This window comes from Helicoverpa armigera, chromosome 6, assembly GCF_030705265.1.
Source record: "Helicoverpa armigera isolate CAAS_96S chromosome 6, ASM3070526v1, whole genome shotgun sequence".
Taxonomy (NCBI): domain Eukaryota; kingdom Metazoa; phylum Arthropoda; class Insecta; order Lepidoptera; family Noctuidae; genus Helicoverpa; species Helicoverpa armigera.
Genome location: NC_087125.1, coordinates 1,020,138 through 1,047,067, shown reverse-complemented (window position 1 = coordinate 1,047,067; position 26,930 = coordinate 1,020,138). Strand labels below are relative to the sequence as shown.

The window sequence follows — 26,930 nt, the reverse complement described above, 5'->3', positions numbered from 1 at the left end:
AATTATTTTTCATGTTAGTAGAAATGTTATTATAGTCTTGTTTGTTTTGTGCGATGTTATTATCTAGTTTTAGTTGGAGATCGTCTGTTTAGTATTTTTATTATTTAGACTGTGTTTAAAACATTTTATTATGATGCGATTCCTAGAATATGTTTTTCGTGTTTTGGTAAAACTGAATCTAGCAACTTAGCTTGTAATTTTTAACTTGACATTATTTTTGTTCATAAAATTTCGTCCGTTATTTCAAGAAACTATAAAAGTTTTAAAAATAAAAGCTTTTTAAAAATTGATAAAAGATAAACAATTTTATATTGGATCGGGGTTCTATTTTATGTTTACCAGGCAGTCTACGATGCATTTTAACAAATTGGTGAAACAAACCATTTCTCTTCAATAGATAACGTTGAGCGGATGTTCAAATACATTGTAGATCATACTTTCTATTTACTGTACTACCTCATTATTACAGATACTAGTACTAAAATAATATGTTATGAATGGCTTTTGTCGCAGTACATCTTGCTCAATGAATATGGATCTAAAAGGTTTGAAACAACTTCGTATCATCTGCCAGATTCAGTTCATAAAAACTTCGTCCCACACTGAGAACATTTTCAGTCAGTTTTGTCAGGTTCTTTCAAATTCATTTTAGTAAAGCTTTAATCATTTCGCAATGAAAGAAAAACCTTCGGTGTAGATTTTTTTATGTAAGTACTGCTCAAAAAAGCTAATTAAGTATTTAATCGAATTTCCTATCGACAGTTGGCGACGTATTGAACAAGTTCGGTGAGTCCAGTCTATCTGGATGCCGTTTAATTTAATGCTAACGATTTCCCGTCGTCCGTATCAATTAGTTCGCTGATCCGGACCGTGTACAACGAAAATTGTGAATTGCCAACAACAAAGTTAAACAGAAAGTTGTAACGCGCCCCATTGACACGACCCGGCACAACTACCGCGCGGACTTCTACATATTTTGTATTTGATTTCAATGAAAATAGACGCGCTTTTCACCCTGAATATACATTGAATTTTATTCGAAAAATACGTGTATAGTGACGTGTTTCTCTGGGAATAAAAATATAATTCAGAGCACGGTGCCACAGCTGGAATAACATAGCGAATTTCAAAAGTGGTGCGTGTTCTTATATTTTTAGCCGATTACAAAAAAATACCGAGTCCGTCCTTTGGGAACGATAAAGGACACCTCTGACTCTCATTTGTTGTAGCCGACGTTTACTTTGTTTTTAACTCCATGGTTTCAAGACCCAAATCTGTGCGTAACAACCCAGCATCTATTTACAAACATAATCCCGGGGGCGGTCAGTGTCCTCGCATATCCCATTAAAGAGGACAAACAATAAATTCGGGATAAAAGTGGGCAAATCCTTCGGGCGGACGGAGTCGATCCGTCGACCCCGAAAGACTGTCCAGGGTAGAGATAAACATCGATAAGGGTCCGACTATCGGGCCGGCGTGTTCATCTGCGTACTTTACGGAGGTACCCTCTATTTATGCAAAGGTGGGAACTTTCCACTTTTTATGGCAGTAACTTGGACTGAAATATCGTCCGTTTGATGTAGGTACGGCGACGTGAGCAGTCCAAGCTCCTGTTGAGATTCTTGCCACAACTTTTTACGAAGGGACTGTATTTTTTTTGCTCCTTCTTTTATGGCGAGTGAGCAGCGGGGGTCACAAAAGTGAGTGATAACTTAGTCATTTATCTTTATAAAACTTATTTACTTGAAGTGGTTAAAAAGAACATGTTTCCAATTTCCTCGCCTCAAACGTAATATCGTAAAGTTTAGCAGAGAGACGTTTACATAATATGTAAGAGGTTTGTAGCGAGGCCTCCAAGCTAATAATCGTCGCAGTGACAGGTTGGTAACCTTTCGCCTGTGAGTGCCCTGAGTGAGAACCCATTTCAGTTAGTTGACTCTGAATACGTGCGCCGCGAGCTAAGTACACGCCGATGAAAAATCTAGACCCGCTGAGACCCTGATCATGATATTGCAAAGATGTATCGTAACGATATCCAATTCTTGTAACGAGGTCGCACGAAACTTGTACATTTTATCAGTAATCTTTTTTTAGTTCGGAGTAAGGTTACATGATTTGCGAAATGAACGAACGAAAGTAGGTTGTGTCGTATTTTGTTTAAATAAAATGTCGCTCATTTTGTATTCAGACGTTTTTGATTAAAGGTTTTAGTGATTTGTTTGTTTTCACAAACCTTGCCAGGTTGAATTTCACGGCAACAATGTTACTATACCTAAATTAAAAACTTGCTCCTTTTTTACTGAATTTCTTGTTTCATCATTTAATTGAGGCACATAAACATTTATGAAAAGTGTTGAGACTCATTATTCGGAATTAATAATTCACCAGTTGATGAAGTATATGTTCATGATTTATGTAGGCGCTCTGAATCAAAATCAAGCTCACGATAGTTTGCAAGTTTGATGCCTACAAACAATAGGCGTAAATACAAAAGAATAAAATATTATATAACATTGATATCAAATTCTGTTTCCATAGTGTTGTTGTTTTATATTCATGGCGGGCTCGGGGGATGTAAACTGTATAAATTATTTTTTCAGCCACCTTTTGTTTTGAGTCTCCTTTGTTTTATTCTTAACTCAGTGTTGGACAGTTTGTTAGTGAGAGGATAAACTGGCTTCCAATGAAACGGAGATAAGTAGTGCTTTGTTTCCCCGGATTTGTAATAAAATCAACTTATGAAATCTACTTCGCAAGTCCTTTTAACTTTATTGTGTTAAGCTTTTCAGAGGTAAAATGTACTTTACAAAAAATGAAAAAGTAAAAATTGATTCTATCAAAACAAGTTGATACTTTATTTTCTAAAATAAAACAGCTCAACAATACGATATTAATAAACTTTAGAAGAAAGCGAAGGAACGTAACACAGTAAATCAGTTAAATAGTAGCAACTTATCATGTTTCGAATTAGCTACGTTTTTATTTATCTAAAAATGTTATTTTACTCTGCTTAACTTTGTAACGAAACACAAATCGCTTTCACAGAATTGATGTCTTAAGACGAGTGTTAAAATTTTTGAAATTTGAATTCTTTATCTTACTAAGTAGTAGGGTCGGAGTCATTTTTCGTGCCGACCCTCTCAAATTGGACACTTTATTTTGTTGACCTCCTCAGCAGTCGGACTATTACGGAGTGTTACGCCCTCTGAAGAGTGTTAATAAAATATTGATTCTCACCCTCTTGCCCTAGAGGACTATCGTAACTTCCAACCATCCTATGATTTATGAAAATTATTTTCTTTGTCTTGCGAGCTCCGCAATCCTTCGCATATTTTACCGAAACTGTTGAAAACTTGTTGAATTGGTTTCAACTATGGTCATTATCATAACCGACTTCATTACGCTTGATGGTAATAATATTCTTTGCTTTTGGTCGAGTGTAATTTTCTCTTAAATTCTCAACCACCGTATCGTTCAAGAGAGCCCCGTACGACATCAAGTGCTGGACAGATTTACTAAGTTTTTAAAACTATTTCAATATTCGCGTCTGGTACACTATCAATAGATGTTACAAGTTTCACAATTTATTTGCCACTCAATCTAAATGTCTATCTGTTAGGTAAACGTTTAATACTCTCTAAGCTGAGGATTTTAATATTCTAGTAGTAGTTGCAGTGAAAAAGGTTCTGCCAACTTTGACTTACGATTAACTTTATATTGGTCTTTGGGGAAGGTCTGGTTAGGTTAGAACGCAGTAATAATATGATTTTTAGAGACCTATAGTATTTTAATTCTGGTGAGTATAATTACTAGAACTTTAGAAGCCTTAAACTGTTTTTTTTTGTTTATTTAAAAGTTTTTCAACTTACCAAGTGAAGAAAAAGAAAGTCCACATAATTATTACACAAAAAAATTAAAAGACTACGAAATTCTACATCAAATTGCCAATTGAAACTGTACCTATTTAGCTTCATAAAATTATTGGCCATTATGAAAAAAATTGTTAAGTGGCTTTCGTAAATATGGCTTCTCTGTTCCTCCGACCGGCTTATTTATTTTCCGGTGCTTAAGCATTGTTATGAGTTATTTTTTGTAAATATTTTCCTCGTACGCTGTCGAACAGCATCATTATTAAGTAGCATGAGGGACACACAATGGGGTGTTGCCATGTTTTGTCTTCATTCTTATCGGCCGTCACGGTGGTGGGGTTGCTGTGCTCGATTTTGATATTACTCTTACTTTTATTACGTTTAATGATTTTTTCAAATTAGTCCTTTATTTTATTAGTGTATTCTTACAAATATTAATTAAATTAGGTGATTCTTTTGGATAAACTATTGAATAAACATAAAGTCCAAAGTGGTTTGCAGTTTTCATTTTGAATACTTATTCGTCCAACAAGAGTGAGTGTCCTGCCTAAGGGTTCAATTTATTCTGCTTTTCAAAGGCAATAGTTTTGTGGCTAAAGTTGACAACGACTTTCCACCAAAGTTCACTTGTTTGCCAACAAACTGCGCACTTTCCCAGGTTCACTTCAACGAAACATTCTTAATATTATTAAAAGTCCTATTTTTCCATTTCACTGTGAACTATGAGTTGCATTAAAGTAAGAAAAACTCGCTAAGTGAAAGTATCTCTGTCTAAACATAGCCGAGAGCGAGAGATATGAAATTGAAAAATTAAAAAGCTTTATGATGTTACAAGTGTTGGAGTTAGCTCGTTCTTTTTCGAGTCGAGTTACTCATCTAAAATCAATTGGATTCGAAGCAGCGAGGTAATATTTTTTCAATTTTCTCCTCATCTGGGCACCTTAAAGCGTCGGTAAAGTTATTAAACCGCCGCGAACTGTCATTAGCTTATTTAGAAGTCTGCAGACGGTCTCGGCTCGACAAAAATTAAATAACGCGCTGAATAGGGAGAGCGCTCCAATTCGCCGCCTCGCGACAAGTGTATAATTAAGAAAATTACAAATGCCAACTAAAACAAAACCGCGCGTAATGGCGGACTGTGAAAAGATCCTTTTATACTTCTACATTTGGAACCATCCCAGTTTGAATGGATTCCAGTTCTATGGACGTGAATCTGACATTTTTAAGGCTTCAACGTGCCAGAATATAGCGTTTGATTTGTACTGAACATTGATGTTCGAGAAATTGCTCATGAATACCAATCGGGTTTAGAATTGTTAATCAATTTATTTCAAACAACATTTTTGATTCAACTGTGAATTGTTAACAAGTTGCTGTCGTATATACGCTGCGAATTAAATTCATTTGTATCAATGAGAAGTTATTACGAAATAGAAGATGTTGGCAGCAGACAGTAGGCAAATTGTGTTAACCACAGCTTTGATTTACAGTTCCCAAGTTTAACCTCCTGTTGTTGTCTTTAGTTAAAGTTTGTGGATGTGGTGGCCTATATAATTTTCAACTAAAATACATTGTAAATAGCAACGTGATAAATTAAATTTGCTTCTTTGCTTTGCTAATTAGTAGCGCAAATAAACGTCAACGTGTTACAAAGAAAAGTGTAATCGAAACAATTTGCTGAATGTTGTTACCTGCTTGTTGGTTTGACTACTCATATTTATGTATTTAAGCAAACAACACAGCTTCGGTTATATCATATACATGGAAATACACCCATTCAAATATTTGCAGAGCATATAAATATTTGCCCAAATTCATAGCTAATAAGGCGATCCCCTGAGATAACAGTGAATTTGATTTAGGTCGTAACCGACAAAAACCCGAAACAACGTCGGAATGAAAATTTTAATACGCTCCGAATACCGCGCAAATAAATGCAAACGGAATCAATGAGAATTTTTAAATTATAAATCTCTCTTCCGTAATACTGGTGTAAGCCTTTCTCAAAGGTATCGCAGATTTTAATGTTATTTCAATTTTAACGAATTACCTTGAGTTTTTCTGTTTGGTTCGCTTCACTCCGACGCAATTAAACGTAACTGAATGCCTTCGAAAGCATTTGTAGCAAAATGTCCAACTTGAATTCGCTTCACTGAGAATGATGACATTTCTAAACATGATGTTAATAATATCGCTGTTTGATGTTTATTGGTTTATATTTGATTCTGTTTGTTTCGAGTTATGATTGGAATTAAAACGGTATTGCTAACGGTTTCGCTTTTGTGTCTAATAGACCCAAATGTTATTTATAGCGAAATAAACACGAAATTCATTGAAGGGTTACTTCGTATTGATTGTTATTGAGGCAGTTCTGCCTCGGTTACCGTAATACTGTAACTATGTTTGATCACGTCATTAGGCTTTGTTTTCCTTGTTCTTTTTTAAAACAAACATTTTAAAATGTATTAATTACCTTAAGGCATATTTGCAAAATGATGAAATTAATATAATAATCAAGGCACTCAGGTAAACATAAGCATGTATCTTAAGAATTTTAATAATATGTACGATGCTGCGTGGGAAGAGAGAAGATGTCATTAGGAGATTATTTATAGAATATGGGCATATTTATAGCAGTATGGATAAAGTATTTTTTTACCATGTCTCTTTTTAGCCAGAGATAAATGTGTTATTTTATCTTTCAGATTAGGTAGATTTCTTGCGATCAGATCATGTTCCGTAGTACCTTTTGTGAAACTTTTTGGAATCCATCCATGCATTCACATTGTGAGTTGTCCGTTCAGGCTACGTCATCTCATGAAAGGCTATTCAAAAAAATAATCTTCATATTTTTAAGGATTTATATTCCATTGTCTCACACATTTAAATTGTGACACAATAACATTACTCTTTTCAAAGACCAACCCCTTATCTTTGTGTATAACTGACTGACCACCCTTTGATGTCAGAAGCCCTTTTAAATTGCGTCATTGAAACAATTTCACTTTTGAAACTTAGACCATAATAATATAGTTGGAGAAATTCTTTTGGAGTTATTAGCTAATCAAATAAGGGTGTGACCTTGACAAGTTATATTAGCGGACATTAGTAAGGGGTTCAATGACCTTGCGTGCGTATCACGGGATCAGCAGGTCAGTCGGCTACCGCAAGGTCGCACGGAAAAAACAATCCCAAAACAATTATACTCAATTTAGTTCGTAGTGAATTAATAGCCTGCTTTAACGCTAGTAAGCTATTTGACTGAAAGGTTTGTAGAGCAAATAATAAATCAGTAGCGATCGATTTAGGAAATTAGTGACATAATGAGGTGTGGGTGGGTGGTATTAGGAGGTGACAGTAATGATGATTTGATAATTGATCGCTGCGATAGCGCATAACCTTCATTGTACAATATCGAGGTAAAGCAGATAAATAATTATGAAATTATATGAATCGGTGTGTTGCCCCCGATGCCGTAGATCGCCGGAGGCCGGTCCGGTCGCCGGTCAAGCACCACCGCAAACGATTACCATAACGAACATCTGCCTAACAAACAAATATTGAAATCCCAAGTTTAAATGGAATTTTGATTTGATTTCTTCGCGGCGAATTATAATTTCAAATAAGTCGGGAGATGAAAAATCTGGATCGGACCATCAAAGTTTCGGACTCGCCCCGGATGAGGGGCGAAGCGCGGGGCGAAGGGGGAGGCGGGGCACGAGCTTCGCAAATACTTCGTGTTTGGATCGCTTTATGTCTAAACTGACTTTTAATGTAGGTAATGTTAAAAGTTTTAATGTAATACCTATTTGTAAGTTGAACGCTATTTTTCAAGTTATTTTATAAGTGTAGTAGACTACTAATGAGATCTTTTACAAGCACTAATGGGACTACACTTTATGATGTCTTCTACTTTACTTGTAGAAGTACCAATGCAATTACGAACTTGTCGGAGCTCCCAGTCATTGCTTATTAGACACGTCGCGAGGGCTAGGCTGGGTTTTGTTCAAACTCAGTGTAATAGGCTGAAACAAGATTTTTATTTTATCGTTTCAACTTTTAGGGTAAAAAAGAAACTCATAACGTGAACGTTATCATTTCAGTAGTAATTGAACTGCTACCAAATAACAGGACCCGCCAATAAACATAATTACAAGATAATCGTTAGAACCATCAGGCAATACAAATTGGAAAGAAACGCAAAATAAAATAGCGAAATGGGGTAAAACGTAGAACGGAATGGGGGAACCGGGGGAACATGGCATGGAATGGATCCCAATAAAACGTAACGACGATCTGCTTAACATTCAGTGACCGGTTATTTTGTCAGCAGTCGATGGAGGCCCACTAGAGGCAAGCATAAGCGTCTTCAATACAAGAAAACTATGTTAAACTAACCTAAGCTTGCTAAAGAAATTTGAGGAAAGTAGGTCAATACGCAAAGACCTAAACAGCGAAAAAACTGTTAACGTAACAAGACGGAAACTTTTGCCTTCTGTTATTATAACAGTTGGGAGTCTCGACACAATTTCATTTTCCATCTCCCGTCATTGTAGAAGCAGTACACGTAGGATATTTTAAAACAAATTCTAGAAGCTTGGTAATAAGTTATGAACTCATCGCGATATCTCACAACAAGGCATCATTCATGCATGCGGCTTGCATGATGCAGCACGGTTTCATCTTCACGCTGAGCCTCGGGTCGTTGCTCCGCCTGAATGTTTGATAGCACGCTCACTATACTTAATTGCTCCTGTAGACACTCATGAAAAACAGATTCAATGTTTTAATTTCGCTTTAAATTAAACTCGGCTCGTGTGTGGACATATGAGCTCATTATCACAAGTGTATTCGCTCGTTTAGCTAATGATACTTTTGTAAAATTTTACTCGTTTCATTTTCAAATAGCTCACTTTATATAAGTTTATTTTATGTAAAGTTATTGACGATGACAGCAGAGCATGCGCCGCTCTCGTCACTGAAACAGATGAAGCCGGCTTATCGCTCAGAGTTCCTATTACGTAATTTCCTTCCCTTCAAAGCAATTGTCGAAACGGTAACGGGAACAAATTCCTAATCCGATATTAAGAAAAACAATGATCAGCAAAATGGTTCTTTCAATATTTAATGGAAGCTTACCGGATCGGGATCATGAGTCGAGTATCTCCATCAAATCAACTTGAACGACTTAAATGAAACAATTAAGATTGAACTGAGTCGACTTGTGAAGTTCGCCGAGTGGGGAAAATTCTCCCTCCAAGCCCATTAGATTCTTTATAAAACAATTTATGAAATCTTCTCAACTGCGGCTAATCAATTAAGATCGATCGCCGTTAATTGCTTGAAGCTCGTCTTACCTTAGTTTCAGTTTTGGGTTGAAGTTTACACGTAATTGTTGAGACGTTCGTGAATCTAGCCGCCTCTACGTAGCAACTCCTAGTTCCTCTATTATAAGCCGGATTCGTTAGAAGCTCTCCATCAATTGTTGTACCTATCTAAATCGGCTAAACAAAATCTATTTTCGTCTCATTTCTACTTCATTCCGATAAAAGGACTGACCTTTTGAGTTACAACCGTACAATACTCTTGTCGCATTAAGTGGAAAAGGCCCATCATACGAGGCAAAAAAATTGCGAACGTGCAGGATAATAAGAGCTTTACAAATTATGCTGATTTACATACACATTGCATTACTATAATACCGTAAAAGTTTTTAGAGTGCGACACAGCATTTCGCTCTATTTAGCAATCGATATCGACCGAAATTCTTTAACGTCTCCCGAAGTATTTCTCCGTACATAATATAGTACTTACTATATACAAGGAGCTCACATAGTATTCCATTTAGTCCCCAGTCTCCGTAGTGACACGCTGATGGATGGATATTTTACTCCAGTTTGCGGTCGCCCCAGCCACCACGTACCTTACACACAACACAGATATTTAGGACCCCAAATAATTGAACTCTCCTCGACTAGGAATTTCGCACAGCACTTTGTTCATTATTGTCGGGTAATGTAATATTCAACTCAGAATTTATATTAATACACTACAATGTTACTACTCTGAAATACATTTAGTAAACGTGAATCTATAATCTGTAACAACCCGACCGGGGTAATTTACATGTACCTTAGTTGAACATTAGACAAAGGGGATATCGAGGGAAATATATAGCGCAGTGTTATATTTCTCAGTAGCTAGCCGGCCTGTGGGTTCCGACAGAACAACTACCTTTATTAACTGATGCGAATCATCAAAAGGAACCCTTTCCGTGAAGTTTTTATCTCGCCCAGATTTCCCCCGTGAGAGTTCCTGATTAAACTAATTTCTGAAAAATAAATTAATCTCTCCGCGTTCCGCACTCAAGTCCCAACATTTTTTATCTCTCGTAGGAACCCTTTTGAATGTTCCGGAGTTTTTATCATTACTTTAATTATTTCAGAAGATACAGTCATTGATTATGTGAAGTGAGTTTATCTGAGTCGCGAGCTGTCGGGGCCGGTCGCGGTTGGCTGCCTTCCATCTGCAAATTGCCATGCGATTAAAGTGCTTACTCAAGTTTAATTCTTTAATTATAGAGTAGTCTGAAGTTTGTTTCTAAACAGCCGTTGAATAAACCAACTTACATGTTCGTTGGAGATCTGGATTTTAATCAAGATAATTAGAATATAAGAAGTTTGGAACTTTCCGTATTTAATTGTTACATTACCGTCTTGAAGGTTGATGACGTTGAATTAAATTACTTCGGTACCGACTAATTCATTTCGAAGTGAAATGAAGTTCTTGAATTGAGTTTCTTAGACAAACATTTTGCGATAGTCAGAGTCGTTACGTAACAGAGCTGTACAGATGTGTGTGGATGGGAGAAAAACCGTCAGAACTTCAATATCAGCGATACAGTTATATCGTGTCACGTCACTCTGCGCTTGTATTACTTGCGTAATCCCTTTTGTATTGTTATCCATTACTTAGCAATAAAAGGTTTCGTAATAAATCACGTGTACCTTTTCGGCCAGGCTTACCACACATACCTATGGATACCGAAAAGCTTCATTAATCAAATTACAAGAAACACCGCTATTCCCATAAGAAGTCTCTCTACTTCCTGGCTGGGGTAAAGTATCCACTTTCAAAGTCAAAGTATCGGTATTACCGGTGTCCCCCGCTCCCCCGCGGCCGGCGCCTCACCCCCGCGCTGGCCCGCGGGTGTAATGTGGCGGCGGTCACGAAGCTGCACGCACGCAGCACCTACAGCTCGGCGGAAGTTGTTGCAAACTTTCCGTCCACACACGTTCCCTGTGTTTATTGGTAAATATCGCGGAAAATTGTTGTTCAAGACGCGAAAAATATCGTATATTGTAGGCTTATTGTTTAAGATTATTTTTAGGTAGTTTTAAAACACAACAACTTTACGTTTTTTTCTGAAAATAGGTACTGAAATTATGTTATAATTGATGATGAGCCATAAATAATCCTTAATAAAAGATCCAAATAAAAAAACATAGGCCTTTTTTCCGGGTGCTGGATGTAGTTCCAATGGGACCGCGGGGAATACATATAGTTTATCATAATAGTGACATCGTTAGGAGAAACATTTATTTCAACATCCTTTAAACATGATAATTTTCATGGTATCTTTTTTAATAACCTTATACCAGCAAGTTCTTATATTAATTAAATTCTTTGATACGCAAGGAAGGAAGGAAATATTCTCAGTAATGCACCGCATTTCAATCAGCTTTTCATAATTATAGACATATTGAAGTTTGCAAATAAAACATGAAGTTACTACTTATTTAATATTACTCTAGAAGATGAGTAGGAGACGTCCGGGTCGGTAGATTAATATTGATGAAGCAAGTTACTGGCCACAAGTACTGAGTGGGGCTTCAAACATGGTCCATTATCGAATTTTAACGACCTCTTAGCTATGATTAAAGATGAGCGTAAGTACTTACTACATAATAGTATTTAATACTTGAATTCCTCTTCCTTTGAATCTTAACTGGTTCTGTACATAACAGTATTTATGTTTCTAAACACGACAGGTTACCTGAGTAAAGTCTAACATTGGGACTTGTTCATTATTGTTCTTTGCAATAAAATATCTGAATCTTTATCGGGGTTTCCGATCCACTAATCTAAGATTTAAAACAATTCCGTTTGCCGTGACGTCATAAGCCGAAATTAATTACCTTTTCCCAGAGACTAATTCTCCACCTATAGTGGTCAATTTGTTCAGAACCTACACTCATATTGCATTAAAACAAATTACAGGTCTCGTGTTCCACACCAATCAATCACTACAGGCTTCAGTACACTATCGGCCCCATTACGTATACACCTCATAAGCAACGCAATTTCTTTTAATTGCCATCGTATAAATACGGAACGGCTGTTAGTGTCAATTACATGTCACCAAGTGACACTTCCGCGGTACTAACGCTCATAGCTCGATAATTGCTTAAATGATTATAGTTATTTATTTTCCGGCAATATTAAACTTGAAGTTGTTGAAATGTTTTGGCTTTAATAATTTCTTATCAGGAGTTTTGTTGGAGTCATTTAGTAAATTCGTATTGAATTATTAAATGAATAATTGACCTAACTTATAAGTGCTGAAAACAGTTTTGTCGACATATAAGAATGAGTTCTCAGGATTTCATATGAGTGAGAAATTTTCATTACTCGTAGACAGATATCAATAGACATTACTAAGACTCTTTTCACACGTAATCAGTGCCTGTTATGTTAGATGTGTATTGTTTGTCGAGCCAAAGGTCTCGGAGGAACGAAGCCCGACTCGGATATATCCCGTCTCTTCGTGGCCAGCGATTCACGACGTTTATGAAACAATACATACCACAGATATTGGAATAACGAACCCAAGGAACATATTCTATATGGTTAGATGGAACTGTAGTCGACGTGTGATTTTTCTAAGAAATCAGTGACATGTAATTGTTATAGTCAAGGTTGATGTAGGTAAATCAAATTATTTACCGTAGTACTCGTAAATCACAAAGTTCGTCATTCGACACTTTATCAGTAATATGAAATATTTTTTTATTGGTGAGTAACGCAAGAACTTGTGTACCATTTTATTTAAAAATGTCTTTGAAATCTTACTATCACTAAACCATCATTGTCACTCTAGTTGGTAACATAATATGTACATACCATACATAACATTATACGTTAACCATTTGATTTTATTACAAACACCTATTACTGAGCTCCATCACACAAGCGGGCCCCATCAATCCACAAGCCCTCTGATTACTTACCTGTCCACACATCCCCCACCCTGCCCCACCTCACCCCACCCCGCCCCACCCTCCGAACAACAGCTAATAATCGAGTCCGCGGGCCACTGTATCAATCCGATTTATTTCGCTATTAGTTCGCCCTCCGTGATAAGAATTACTTGCTATAATAATATTATAGCGATCTATACTGCCTATGAGCCGTTTTCACGCCGTATAAAAATTCTATAAAAGGTTTTACGGAAAGTTTTAGTATAAAACGTTTTTTTAACAGTTTGTTAATGAATCTGATCGACGGAAACTTTTAGGCGTCTAATCGTTTCCAGTTTCTGAACTTGGATCCGGGTGAAAGAAAATCTTCGAGAAAATGTCGAATATTGATTTTGGCCGGAGCAATACCTACGTGAAAATTATTACTATTGAATGATTTTAAAATCCTAGTCCAAACGAGAATAGCCGTTTAACAGAGTAAAAAAGCATAGCAATTTGCAACTATGTGACTCAATTCACATATTTTGTAACAAAACAAAGAAGTTCGAAATTCAAACAAAAACATGCATTGTTCTGCGCATACTTCAATTTGCCGCGCTCACCGCTAGAGGGCACTACAAACGATTGTTCCGATTATTTCTAGAACAATTTCATTGGCTCTCGATCTGCCAGCGCCGATGTTACAACCGGCTTAATGGGAAATAGTTTAAGTGTACGTTGCTCAACACAGCTATTGTACTCTCAACTGTGTTTTCAGAAATTCCCGATTTTATTCTGCACGCGTTGTGCAAACAAAAACACGAGTTTGTTTGTTAATCTTTTGTTGTTATGTGTTGTAGTCTTGCCAATATTCAGTCCGATAGTGATAGCTTATATAATCTATTAATCACAATCAATCCGATTCCACTCAGGCTTCGCAAATGGATTATTTCAGGCGTCACTTTATAATGATGAAGCTCATGTCACGCGATCCTCACAAAACACATCTATCAAACTAGGAGCACAATAAACACAAACATCTGGCTTGGGTTTAATCAAAATTTCAATCGCATTTGCATTGAGACCAACAACAGACGAGTTTATTAGAGTTTCAGTCGGTGATTTATAATGATTGGCCGCTGTCGAAGCAAATATCGGGAGCGTCTCGCCCATAAATGTCACAATCCATTACGCCGGCCGAATGTACTCATGTGGACATTCGGCCGGAGACTCGACATGCTTGCTTTATGGACGAAAAAACGCTGACGAAACCGTTTGTTGCCGCTGATGAGATATCGGCGGAGGCGGCGCTTTTGTACAACTATTTGTTGCGTTCCTACACACTGATGAATATTTTCAGTTTTGAATTTTTTTCGAGTGCGTACCTTTGAAGTGGGGACTTTTATGTCGGATTAAAAGGTAACAGATATATGTAGGAAGTTCAGTTTTTTCATTTAAACCAAAAATCCTGCTGTGATATTTCAACGAAAATATTCGCCTATCCGAACTAATTATCTAGGACAATATATGACCCGAACAAACAAGCTTAGCCAAACAGAGTAATCTAAAATCGCAGAATTTAGCTGAAACAAATGACCTCATGCATACAGAGCAGGAGGCACTTCCTAAACGTATTGGCTTTCAATTATAAATCAGCTTTGTTACCGAAATGGTCTGTGGTGTCCAGCCGCGGCCTCGGTTTAATTAAACCGTGTGACGCAGCACGAGCGCGACACATTACACACACTATCTCAGCCAGCAAATGACGCGAGCGACCTCTTGCTCAGCTCTGCTAGCCTAGTAGCTCAGGCTTTTGTGGATGCCGTGGATAATGTGGGTTTGACAGAGGATTTTGGTAGTCTAAAAGATTTTCTAAGCATAAGCTAGCTGTCTTTATTAATCTGAAAAATCTTTAGTCTTTAACTTGGTTGTTTGTTTTCTATTGAAATAAAGTTTAAAAGTAAAAAAAGAAATGTAAAAATAAACCGCAGTATCGGCGGAACATCGATGTGTATCCACCCGCAGCACTGGAAAGCGCATCGCCATCAGTCAGGCGGCCGCACAAAATGCGCTCGCCTCCAAACATAAACTGAATGTTAGTGTTCCAATGTTCACATTTGTTTCACTTCTAGTTATTTTATTGCTGTGGTCAGATTTCTTTTTCGTTGTCTATACCAGATTCTGTTGGTTTGTGGCGCTTGCTATATCGATACGGTTTAAAAGTATTTTGTTCATGGCGTAGTATGTTATAATTGTTATGAATTGTTAAAGTACCTATTTAGATTTATGCCAAGAGATAAAATAATATTGAAAATAAAACATTGTGGTTAGAAGTTGTATATATCATGAAAAATATATCTAGATGTTTGTGTTTGTTTGTGCCATTAGGAAAAACAATGACAATTTTGTTATGAAAATTCTGAGAATATTCATTAAAGTTCAAAAGTCTTTAGAAATTAATGTTTCTCTGAGTGCTGTGGTCAAATTCAGATTAGGAAAACAAATAATGAAAATAAGGAATACCTAAGTTGTTTATTATATGTATTTTCTGAAGTTGGTAATTATAAAATGTAGTACCAAAATGTTAAATGATTAATAATTAATTGTTGAGTTTTTCTTCGCGCAATGATGAGAGACGTTAGTGCTTAATTTCGTTTGAAAGTGTCTAAAACAATAGACGATGAGATAATAATCTTGTAAAGTTAGTGAACCTTATTTTACAAAAGGAATTATAAAATTATATTTAGTATTTTTTTACAGGTTTCACTTTAGTTATTTTCTATGATCATTATCTAAAAACATGTCGGAGCACTTAATGAAAAATAAGTTATTTATGATCCTACTTTATTGGTACTTAATTTTAAGTGGAGCTATCAAAATAATATTCTTTATCACCTATTTCTACTAAAATAAAACGTACATTTTAAATATTATTATTTTTGCAACGAATTTAAAATAAGATCATAGAAATTAAAATAAACTATCACCGTAATGAAACAAAAATAAAAGAGACATAAACAAATATACATAAAAAAAAAATAACTGTTAATAGAATGAAGCAATTACTTATACAGCTCAATTTTAGGAGCATTTCTCCCAACTGTGGCAGTCACCCATCCAGTAACTGGACCGCAGGCTGCGCTTCACACAATAAAACCCTTTTTTAATGACGCAAGATAAGGCCAGTCACAAAATTTTTAATAACCATAAAATTTGGTCCTTCGCACCAAGGTTCCGTATAAGGACCAAGAAATGTAAGATGACGTCATAAAATGCGTAACACGAGGAAGGTGTTATGCTAAGTTGTAAATACACTGTTATGTCATTCCGCTCTCGTGGAGTAGATCAAGGGTTATTCTGTTTTCAGCAAAAAAATGAATCGATGAAAAATCTAGTAAATTCAATCAGTACATTAGAGGCAATGCAATAATGTTATATTGCATTTAGTTTTGAAATTAATTTATTTTGGCACTGAAAAGAGGTCCTCTATTTGATAGTTTAATGGCTTGAGAGTGACTTCATTTAAGACACAATAAAATAAATACTTTAGATCATATCGTTGAGTGCTTTTGCAGCATACTTATATTCTGCTTGTAGAAACATTAATAATGCAGTATCATAATTTTATAAGCTAAGTTGCTTGGAAAATCAACACACATCGATTCTAGTCATTGAGAATAGTAATGTGGAAAGCTGCTGAAACCAATGCCACGTATTTGTTGTGTATCAAGGTGGAACCCTCATTCAATAAAAAGCGGGTCAATGCCACGGAAGTGATTGATAGCGTGTCGGACTATTAGTAGCACAAACCACAGTCCGCGTGCCCCTCGATGTGCTAACGCCCTTAAAATCAGCCCTAAACGGCCGAAATAATCGGCTACCACAAGCCCAATCAGCCGTCGACGATATAATTTAACACAACATCCATCGCTGCGTGAGTACGCCACATGTTTATACCATCGCGCAGTAAAGCGGCGCAGTAAATCGGTCCGAGGGTTTAAAGTGTCGTTATAATTTACGAGGTGCGACGCGGTGCTCCCAACGGTGGAATTTATTCATGGCGGTAATAAAATCTGTCGTTGTGTCCAGGGAGAGAGTCCAGGTTAATTCCTTTTTGAAATTCTGCTGCGGAACTGAGAAGTTTTATCTGGCCTTGGAGCCGACTATGTTACTGGAGCTCATTTCAAATTTACACGCTTTATGTTACTCCGCGGCGGTTTGTATTGCAACTTTACTGGTTGCATTCGCTTTTTTCACTTAATGCAGTGCATATGTGCAGAGAGCAACGTTTATGTAGTGCCAACATAATGGAGGCAAATGTATATTTGGTACCATTTTGTGCACGCGAGCAATATATAATACTGTACTATGAACATGTCGCGGACTAAAATGTGGAAAGAAAATTAAAACATCGGCGTACTATGTTTTTCTTTGAAGTTGCGACGGTAACTTAATCACAGCTTATAAATTGTGCAGAATTTAAACAGGATACTGTCGTCAGTTACCGAAACTTAGCATCGCCCCCCAAAGGTCAGGTCGCAATAAACTCGCCATCAAACTTAATTCCACTTTTAAGTTACTCACTTAAAACTTCAAGTTAAGCTTAAATTAATAAAAGCTAGTATCATCCGAAGCTTGCCAACTCTCCAAGTCTATTTTCTGTTCCAATTAATTAAAATGTCCATTTTTTATGAGTTTCAAAATTTTGGATTGAGAATAAATGTTGATTTTGTGTAACACTTTTTAATTTTTAAATTATGTTTTGAATTACACATTTTGTAGAGAGGTACAATCATGGCCAAAATTTAATTTAATTCTGAGCTGTCAATCAGACGTCTAGTATAATTTAAAGTGAAATTGAATCTAGCCACAAATGGGTTTCTGACTCGGCTATGATAAATAAACTTGATTGGTTTTGTGGTATCAATATTTTTTACGTAAATCGCTTCGATAAATCTCCATTACTTATCGTATTAAAATTAATAACTTTGCTATTAATTTTTGTAAAATATGAATTGGAAAAGTATCGATCTAACTTTTTATGACTTTAAGTTGGATTCATCATGTGATGTGGGTACATCTTTGCAACAGCTGTATAATTTATATCTTACACCTTCTTTACGAATCTCTCTCAACTATTATTAAGTAAAATTATGTATTCATTTTAAGGTAACATGAAATATAACACTGGTTCTCTATTCCAGCATCATCAAGGCATGTACCGTCGCGCACGCAGCGCCGCGGCTCGGCCCCGCCCCCCGCGCACGTGACCGCCCCCCGCCGCCGCCATGGCGCCGCACGTGGCACTCTTCCTCATCCTGTGCCTCGTGCACGGAGACACCAAGACCGTGCTGCAGGATAAACTAGGTAAGTAGTACATTAGATAGTAATAAACATGCGGATGCCATACGTTTTGAATGTTAGAAATTCTAGCTATGTGACTAGCCTAACCATAAAAGTTTTTTCTAAACTGGCAGACCACTGTCTTGCCCGAACGTACTCTCAAAAATAACCAAACTTATGAAACATGAATTGTGAGGTCATATTAACAGTGGTTGTTTTTCATCATACACTTAATAATTCCTAAAAGCAATGTTTAGTAAAAGTACTACATAGAAAAGACGACAATTTCTAATGTCAAGAAACTGGCACATAACTAACAGCGAATAAAACGCAGTCCATAAATCATTTGTAGAACTACAAGTACATGTAACATTCATAAGCATTCCGGCTGAAACTTGTTTGTTATTTCATGAATAAAATGCCAGGAAGAGTAATCTTTCCCGTCCACATAAAACTTGGCTAAACATTCATACGGTCGGGCACAGTCGGCTGCAGAATGCGCAAATCCTGACTTGATAGTTGCACATTAAGTTCGCGTAATGCACGCGGAGTTACGTAACTGGACCCAGTCTCGGATCTCATTAGGACAAACTAATTTATACCAGCTGTAATGGAGATGTTTTGTGCCCATGAGGGATCAGAATGACTCATGTTAATTTAACACCTCTTAAGGCAGTTACCAGTTTTATTCAAACACACTTATGTGTGGCTTAAAATAAAGTTAATTCAATTACGAGACGTTCACTTCAAATAATGATGTTCTAAAAACGTTCCCTCGAATATAAGAAAATTACAAGCAGGTAATGTACTTTCTAATTTAACCCCTTAAAATATTAAATAAACTACAGCAAGACGCGCTGTAATATCGCCGATAAAAGAATATTGTTATTTCATTTGATAAAATTTAGCAACGTCAACGATCTAAAATTCAAAACAAATTAGAAACTTTTCCATCTAAACTCCCACTTAGGGAGTACCTTAGTCATTTTTGTAAGTACTCTAACCGAAATTTTCGTACATTAAATGATTACCACAAAAAACTTGTGCTCAACATTCAAAACAACACTTACAGCTATTTGTCGGGAAACGACTTTTTAACAAGTTGCCAACATTATACAAACAAGAGTAGAATTTGATCATTTGACTGTCGCTCCTAATAATAAAAACTTGGTTGATTCTGACTAAAAGCGTTTAAAAGCCATAAGAAGGCTGGTCGTCGCCAGACGTTCCGTGCGAGCGATCAAAGAGCCGCCACTACAAGTGTGGCTGTACGTGCGCCCTATAGCGAGCATGTTCTACTCACACCAATGGAAAACCTACCAACGTATTTACAACCATTTCTATGTCGCATTCTTCGCTTTATAAGTACGGAAAACCGTTCTGTGTCGGTATACCAGACTTTGTCAATACCCAAAAAAATCGTGTCGTTGTCAGCCCAAAATGTTTTGAAATCGGGGACCCCCATCCAAACAATGTTTATTTGATCAGGAATGTTGACCTGATTTAACAAATGACAAAAAAATTGTCGCGGCAAATAGTCCACCCTATCGTGAATATCTGCGACTATAGCAAACACCAAAAAAGTCCGTCCGAATATATTTGTGAATGCGTACCGTTTGACGTTCCCGGCACGTTCCTCTACTCTTAGGGGATAACGCGTGATCATGGCGAATATCATGCGAGGATGCAATTTGCTTCGTTTTTTGCCCTTTCTGATATTTGAGCTAGGCGCTGACTTTGCGATTCCCCCGCGACGTAACGAGTGGTTGTTTAGATGCGGGACACGAGGCGGTCGCAGCAGCTGCCTCCTGCCTCGCTGCTGTGATAGATGACTCGCGGCCATTAACATGTTACGCACATAATGCCTACACTCACATTCTCCTTCGCCATAACGTTTTTGCGAATACAATTGTCTGGAATCACATTAAGCTTTATGGGATTACAAAAGAGACTCGTATTAAACTCGGCTTGATGTATTAACATTGATTTTTCGACTTCGGTGGGCGTAAGTTATTTGCAACCCTCGAAGGGCGAAAAAGGTTTATCTTTGCGTTTGTTTAATAGGCTCTGCCGAGTCACAAAAAACGAGCTTTTTTATCTGAACAAACTAAAAATATACTCAGTCCTTTCCATATTCTCCATTGATCAGAATATTATGTTTAACTTTAACAAAGAAATTATAAGTTTTATTTATATTCTGCTCAGAATTTGAACCCATTTCATTGAACGTAGACGGGGCGGGCGGCTTCTAATTGTTCGAAGTATAAATTTTGTATAAATACAGCATTAATAAATATCTCAGCGCTGTCCCAATTTCTGTTCGGGTAATAGCTCCGTCATTTTTCTCAAGCGAACACGCCAACAAATCTAGGCTGATAAATTAATTGTTGAAAGAACACCGAGAGGGCAATTCTGAGAGGGTATTACGGCTCCTGGCGGGCCTCTAAACCGGGAACATGGCAGATGGCGACTTTGTGCCATAAAAACACACAGTGGGGAGAAAAAATTTGAAAACTTGAAATACGATTTCCGAATGTTCCGTTTTATTGCATTGAAATGCGTTTGCGGCTATAATCTGATCGCTTTACGAGCACGGCTATGTTCTAACATTTGCAATTGTATTCTGTACCGCCGCTCATTTTGCTATAAAAACTGAATTTATTACTTTACAAGCGTCGAGGCATTAACGTCTGATATTATTACGGCTCTAGGTTATTTCCCGTTGAATAAATCAACGAATTTTTAACTCGGCCCTCGTGAAAAATTGATGAAGTTTGTTTTTTCATTACATTGCGTATTCTTCCCTTTGGGATGAGTAGAACTGTAAAAGGCGATGGGCCGGCAACCCTTTGATAATTAATTATGTACGGGTGCAATCTTTCAAGCCAATGGCCGTAGCGGAGTACACGCATCCCTACAATTATTGCTCCCGCACGTGTTACCCTGAATCATTCAGAGCCTCCCTGCTTTGATTTGCTTTTGATCTGCAGCTTCCATTGTTCTGCATTGTATTATCATCTTTTAAGACTGTCAATGTATCAACAGTATTGTATAGAAGAGCTACAGAGCTATTTTTATAAACTAAAAATAGAGCGAGTAATTAAGCGGTTCCTCGGAGCATTGTTCAATAGCCAGCTTGTATTTATAGTAATTTATTAAATACTTAACTGTGGTGTATTTGCTTCCTCCTCACATTAATTTTGAGTTTATAAATAGGTGCTATCTCTAGTTATAAATAGTAGACATTTTTAGAAATAACATAGAAAAAGATGGCATGCCGAAATGAGACCCATTAGATAAGTCGTCAAATATAATTTTATTGTTACTACAACCGAGAAATGAAGGTTCTAAATCAAAGCTACCTTTTTCAATAAACATAAAATAAAAAATAAACTATTCTTATTTCATATCCAATAGCTTTAAATATCGTATTTATAGCTTTAGGTTTACTTACAGACTGCTACGAAGGAACGCTAACGGTTGAGTCGCGTGACGAGAAATCATTAAAATTTTAATTGTTTCACTTTGTCTGTCCGTGTGTTCAGCTCGTATCTAGCGAACGGCATTAGCTCGATAGCCATCGCTTAATTGATCCTCTATCGATATAGAAAAAAAAAACTCGAAACTGATCTCCGCCGGTTCAAACCAGATTAACCCTATGAATACTGATGTTCAGAATTTTTTGCACATTTTTTTATTTATTTATTGAAAACATGGGTTTTGTATTGAATTGATTTAAATTGATTACGTGCAAATGTGTATGATCTTTTTATGTTTGTTTATTTGGCGAATGAACATGGTGTTAATATTAATTTGTTTTCGATAGATATGTTTTTGTTGCATACTTTTTTATTTGTTTTATTTACAGTTTTAAAAGCTTTTGTGTTAAAATTGAAATTAGTCTTTGCTACACGAGTACAAGTTTCAACATTGCCTTTTAACAAATCATGACTTGCTTTTCACTATTGCACTTGCAGAGATAATTATTTTAAGAAAGGTATTTTGCATAAGTTTGCCTATTATGCAGAAGAACGTTTGTACATATTTTGGCATGGTAGTTATTCGAGATAGCTATGTATATTTTTTAACTTACACACAACTAAATACTCACCAACAATTGCAATTGTTAGCACTACTTATAGGAACTTGCATAACAGATAAAAGTGCAAAAATATTACTAGAAACAATGCATCAAACATACCTCCACAAGACTGCAAAAATGTAGGAAATAAAGTATAAAATTATAAGCGATAATGAATATTTATAAGTCGGTAATGTTTCCGCTTGATTGTAGGCAGTCACGCGCGCGACCCGCGAATGATTGCCAAACTTACGTGTGCCGAGTGTGTCGCTACACACGCTAGCCCAGTCTTTATTCTTATATGTAGATATTCTAGATTGTAGAACATTCAAGAATTACAATATAATTGTTCGGTACAAAAATATTGATGTTAGAATAAAGAAACTGTTTGTTGGACTCTATTGGTAACTATTTAGCAGGAGCAAAATACATTCGTTGAGACAAAACACATTCTCACACGGTGGCGTGCCAAACTTGGTAATGTACAAACTAGCGCCAATACTGCTATAGCTTGTGAACAAATAAGCTGCAACAACAAACCGATAGAAAGAAACTGCACAGAACACGAACAAACAGAACAAGAACAGATTACATTTGTCGATTTAAAAGTAAAATTGTGCATATTTCACGAACTTCCCCCACTAGGTGTGATAGCGGAGCCCAATTCTTTTTTTATGAAAGAATAGATGGTGTGCAAGTTTCCCGACTGATAAAAACTGCATGCAATGCCAAGTTTTTAAAGTTTTTACTTTTCCTGCTGGAAACTGTATTGCGTTTTGTATTCGTGGCGTACTTTGAAAAGTGTGTAGGAGCGGCACTCCTATTAAAACTGTGATAAATGTAGGGATTGTGTAGTTATTTGCCGCGGAAAATATGGGAACGTTTATGCCTTCCGCCTGAAAACTGTTTAAATGTTTTAAACGAAATGTTTTATACAACTTGTACCAGTAAAACAATACATAATTATAAGTTATTAAACGAAAGTTATTAAACCAGAGGGTATTATCCGAAATTCTCCAAAAACACAGAAGAACAACGAACCAAACTGGCATTCTTCAAGCAAACTCGTAACAAGCAGTAATAACAATAGCGTGTAGCCGACCCTCGAGCGCCGCGGGCAAGCCGAGTCTTAACAAAACCGCTGACATAATTGGAGTCAGAAAATTTGTCGCCTATGTAGCTAGCGGGCCGAATGACCCGCCGGCGATGATCGCTCCCCGCTCCCGATATTCTGCTTAGTCCGCGGGACCACTCGATATGCAGTAAAATTGAATTGATAGTCGTCTACAAGGCGCGCAGTTTAGGGTTCGCGGCAATAGAACTGCCACATTTGCTTTATGTCGACTTGCGACTTTGTTGCCACACAGCGATTTAAAGTCGCATTCTTGTCGATAGAACTTCATAACTCAAACACCGCTTTATTTTTTAAAGGAATATACATATTACGGCTTAAGTTTTTACAGAAAAACTTTTCTAATTTATGTTTGAACTAAAAATTTTATATTCGCGATGAAGACTTAATTACTTCATAAATTATACACAAAAAGAATTTATAGTTTTACGTACAAAATTCTTAAGACATAGCTTGGAGTTTGTCGGGGTCATTAGCATCATGAGCTCCGAGGCCCATTAGTTGGCATTGTGCATTAACTGCGCTTTATTTAAATAAATATGCCGTTAAAGCAATTAAATTAAATCACGCGAACGACCACCTTACATTAGATGGCTCGTTTATAGAAAAAAATGATTTTATTGGCCATTTTTTAATGTCAACGCTGTGAGAATTCAAGCAAATCTTGAAATTGGATTGCCACTTGCAGACAGAATTAAGTGCTGAACTATATTTTAATTTATGAAATTGAGCTCACGGTCACCTTAATTATAACATACGAGTTTTAAGACCTTTCAAGAAAATTAAACATTTCTTATGTGAGATCGATAATGTGTACTCATTTATAAGTGGCACGTGTGTACGTGGGTATCACGAGAGGTCACGACTCGCACTTATACAGGAGCACCGTACATACAGCACCAAAGGACCAAGTTCCCGATGTTTTCCTCCTCCGATTAAACGTGTGAAGCAATTTATCAAAATAAATTGCTCACACGATGGAGAAATGTGTTAATGTATGAAGTAAATGTTGTGTTACATTTATATGAGGTATTACTACGTAATTATGTAATGTGTTCGGTTGATAGGCGCGGATATCGATTTGAACTAACTTGAAGGTAATTACGTTCGTGTGTAGCTACTATTTTTACATGTGTTCCGAGAAAAACTTCGGGAAAGTTAGAGAGTCTCCGTAGAGTATTCTTAGGGTTAAATGTAACTTTCCACGATTATTGTAAGCCTAAATAAATATAGAGCTGTACTGTAATTCTTGTTGGTTAACTTGTAATAATAGTTACTACGATACTACGAATTTATTCAAAAACTACATATAAACGTGCTTTTAATTGAGATAAAGCTTTTATATAAATTGGTTCCAATTTACAGCCAAAAGTTTACACATAATTATTCAATTAATTAAGTTGTATATCTGTGACACATTCACAGAACACCTAATAACTAGCCAGAGCGTCTGCGCCAATAGCTTCGCTTCGATCTAAACTTATCATATAAATAACGTAATTAGCCACACACGAACTCGCTTTACATCGGTAATCTCACTTTAAATAAGCACAAACACTGTAATATTAATTACTCAACTGAAATTACACTTGCTAAAGTGGTTTTGTTAAAGTTTGCAATTGTTGATCACGAGCGAGGAGTCGATTACAGCCTGTAATTACAGCGAGTGCCAACTTGTTCTGATTGTAATCCTCGTAATCTGTTCGCGATTTCGTGTTACGTCAACTTTATTGCACCCGACTGTAGTTTTGTACTACGCGGTTTGTTGAAGACATAAATGAAATCTTTTAGTTCCTTATTGCTGTTTTTGGAATATATGTGGTTCTTTGTAACAGTAACCTCGCCCATAAAACGCTCTTGTCCGAAACGAAACGTAACTTCCTTCAAAGGGGCGTTGTTTTGCAAATCATCCGGCTTGCCTGCCAGTATCAATCTTAATTACGAGAGCCGTTTTCTTTTATGGCAACAACGCGATATCTGTCAATCTGTTGATGGAATCGTGATACGAAAAAACCGAGCGAGAAATGAAAGAATTAGAAGCAAACAAAAATGTTTGCGTTACTAAAAGAGTTGTACATTTGTCTGTTGTCTGACATTTAGCCAAATATTACAGTCGTAAATTGGAATGGTCAGTCACGGTTAGTCAACCTGCGGCTATGAGTGCTAAAATGCTTGAAACGTCAGCCATTGTTAAAAGTTATGTCGACCTCGATTCAGGCCGCAAAAAGTAATTCCATTCTATTTGCTCGTGTTATTTCCACCCGTTTCAATAATGGAAAATATCAACGGTAACAACACAGCTTGAAAAAATGCAACTGCAATTACCATAATAATGGGATGTTTTCGTGATCTGATGTATTTTCAATAGCAAGTAGCGACATTAATAAATTGAAAACAAAAACCACCCTAGAACGTTTCCACACAGATTACAATCACTGAAAAAGGCAACAAAAGGGGCAAGAGTACGAAATTGTCCCGGACAATGCATATTGCGGCCCGGGGGACAGGGCTACCGGCCTTGAGTAATGGATTGCACTTTTTGGAACAATTTATTTGAAAAGTTCCCATTTTTTTATTATGAAACCCGAGATATTCTCCTTGCCGAGAGTTCCTTTTCACGCAATCATCTCATGCAAGCAGGACCGAGGCTGTAGGGGCTGCATCCCACCGTCTGGCACATTTTTTGAACAAGATTGCCTATTACGATTTCCTCTGGCAAATTGGGCAGCCCTGGAGGATGCCGGGGCGCAGTGTCGGCCGCTAGGAATCCCGACCTCGGCTGCCTAACGAAATTGCATTTTGATTGTGTTCAACCGCCTTACACGTGGTTGGGCGCAATTATTTGACATTATTACTTTTTATTACAGCTGAAACGTCATTTCGTTCGGATTCATGCTCCGCTTGTAATTTGAATTTCGTCTCGGTCTGCTCTCGTTTTCAAAAGTGGAATTCAGACGGAGATATTCCTGCATTGCGGAGATGTTTGCTTTCGAGATATGTTATGTTTTATTGTCAGGAACATACTTCATGTTCCCGCATTTTATGCGTTGAGATTCCCAGTTATACGAGATCGCTCCTCAGATTCGGTCTCCCATTTATTAGGATATCTAGGAAATGCAGTTCGACATCAGTACCAAAAGCTTCTCTTATATTAAAATTTCATACTTTTACACTGCAAAATTTCAATTTGTATTCGATGAACAATGCAAAATCTACTTTATGAAAAATACTTGCCTTGCTTGAACTTGTCCACTTTCCAAAGATTG

General features: G+C 36.8%; 1 protein-coding gene across 4 annotated transcripts in view; it reads left to right on the top strand.

Moving 5' to 3' along the window:
• Nucleotides 1-26,930, top strand: part of LOC110382228 (nephrin) — a 273,247-nt gene that overhangs the window by 40,373 nt on the left and 205,944 nt on the right. For all 4 annotated transcript variants that reach the window (XM_049852109.2, XM_049852108.2, XM_049852110.2 and 1 more), the window contains exon 2: nt 18,313-18,475. In XM_049852109.2, the coding sequence (XP_049708066.2) occupies nt 18,397-18,475 (79 nt within the window). In that variant the 5' untranslated portion in view covers nt 18,313-18,396. The remainder of the gene's footprint in view (nt 1-18,312; nt 18,476-26,930) is intronic.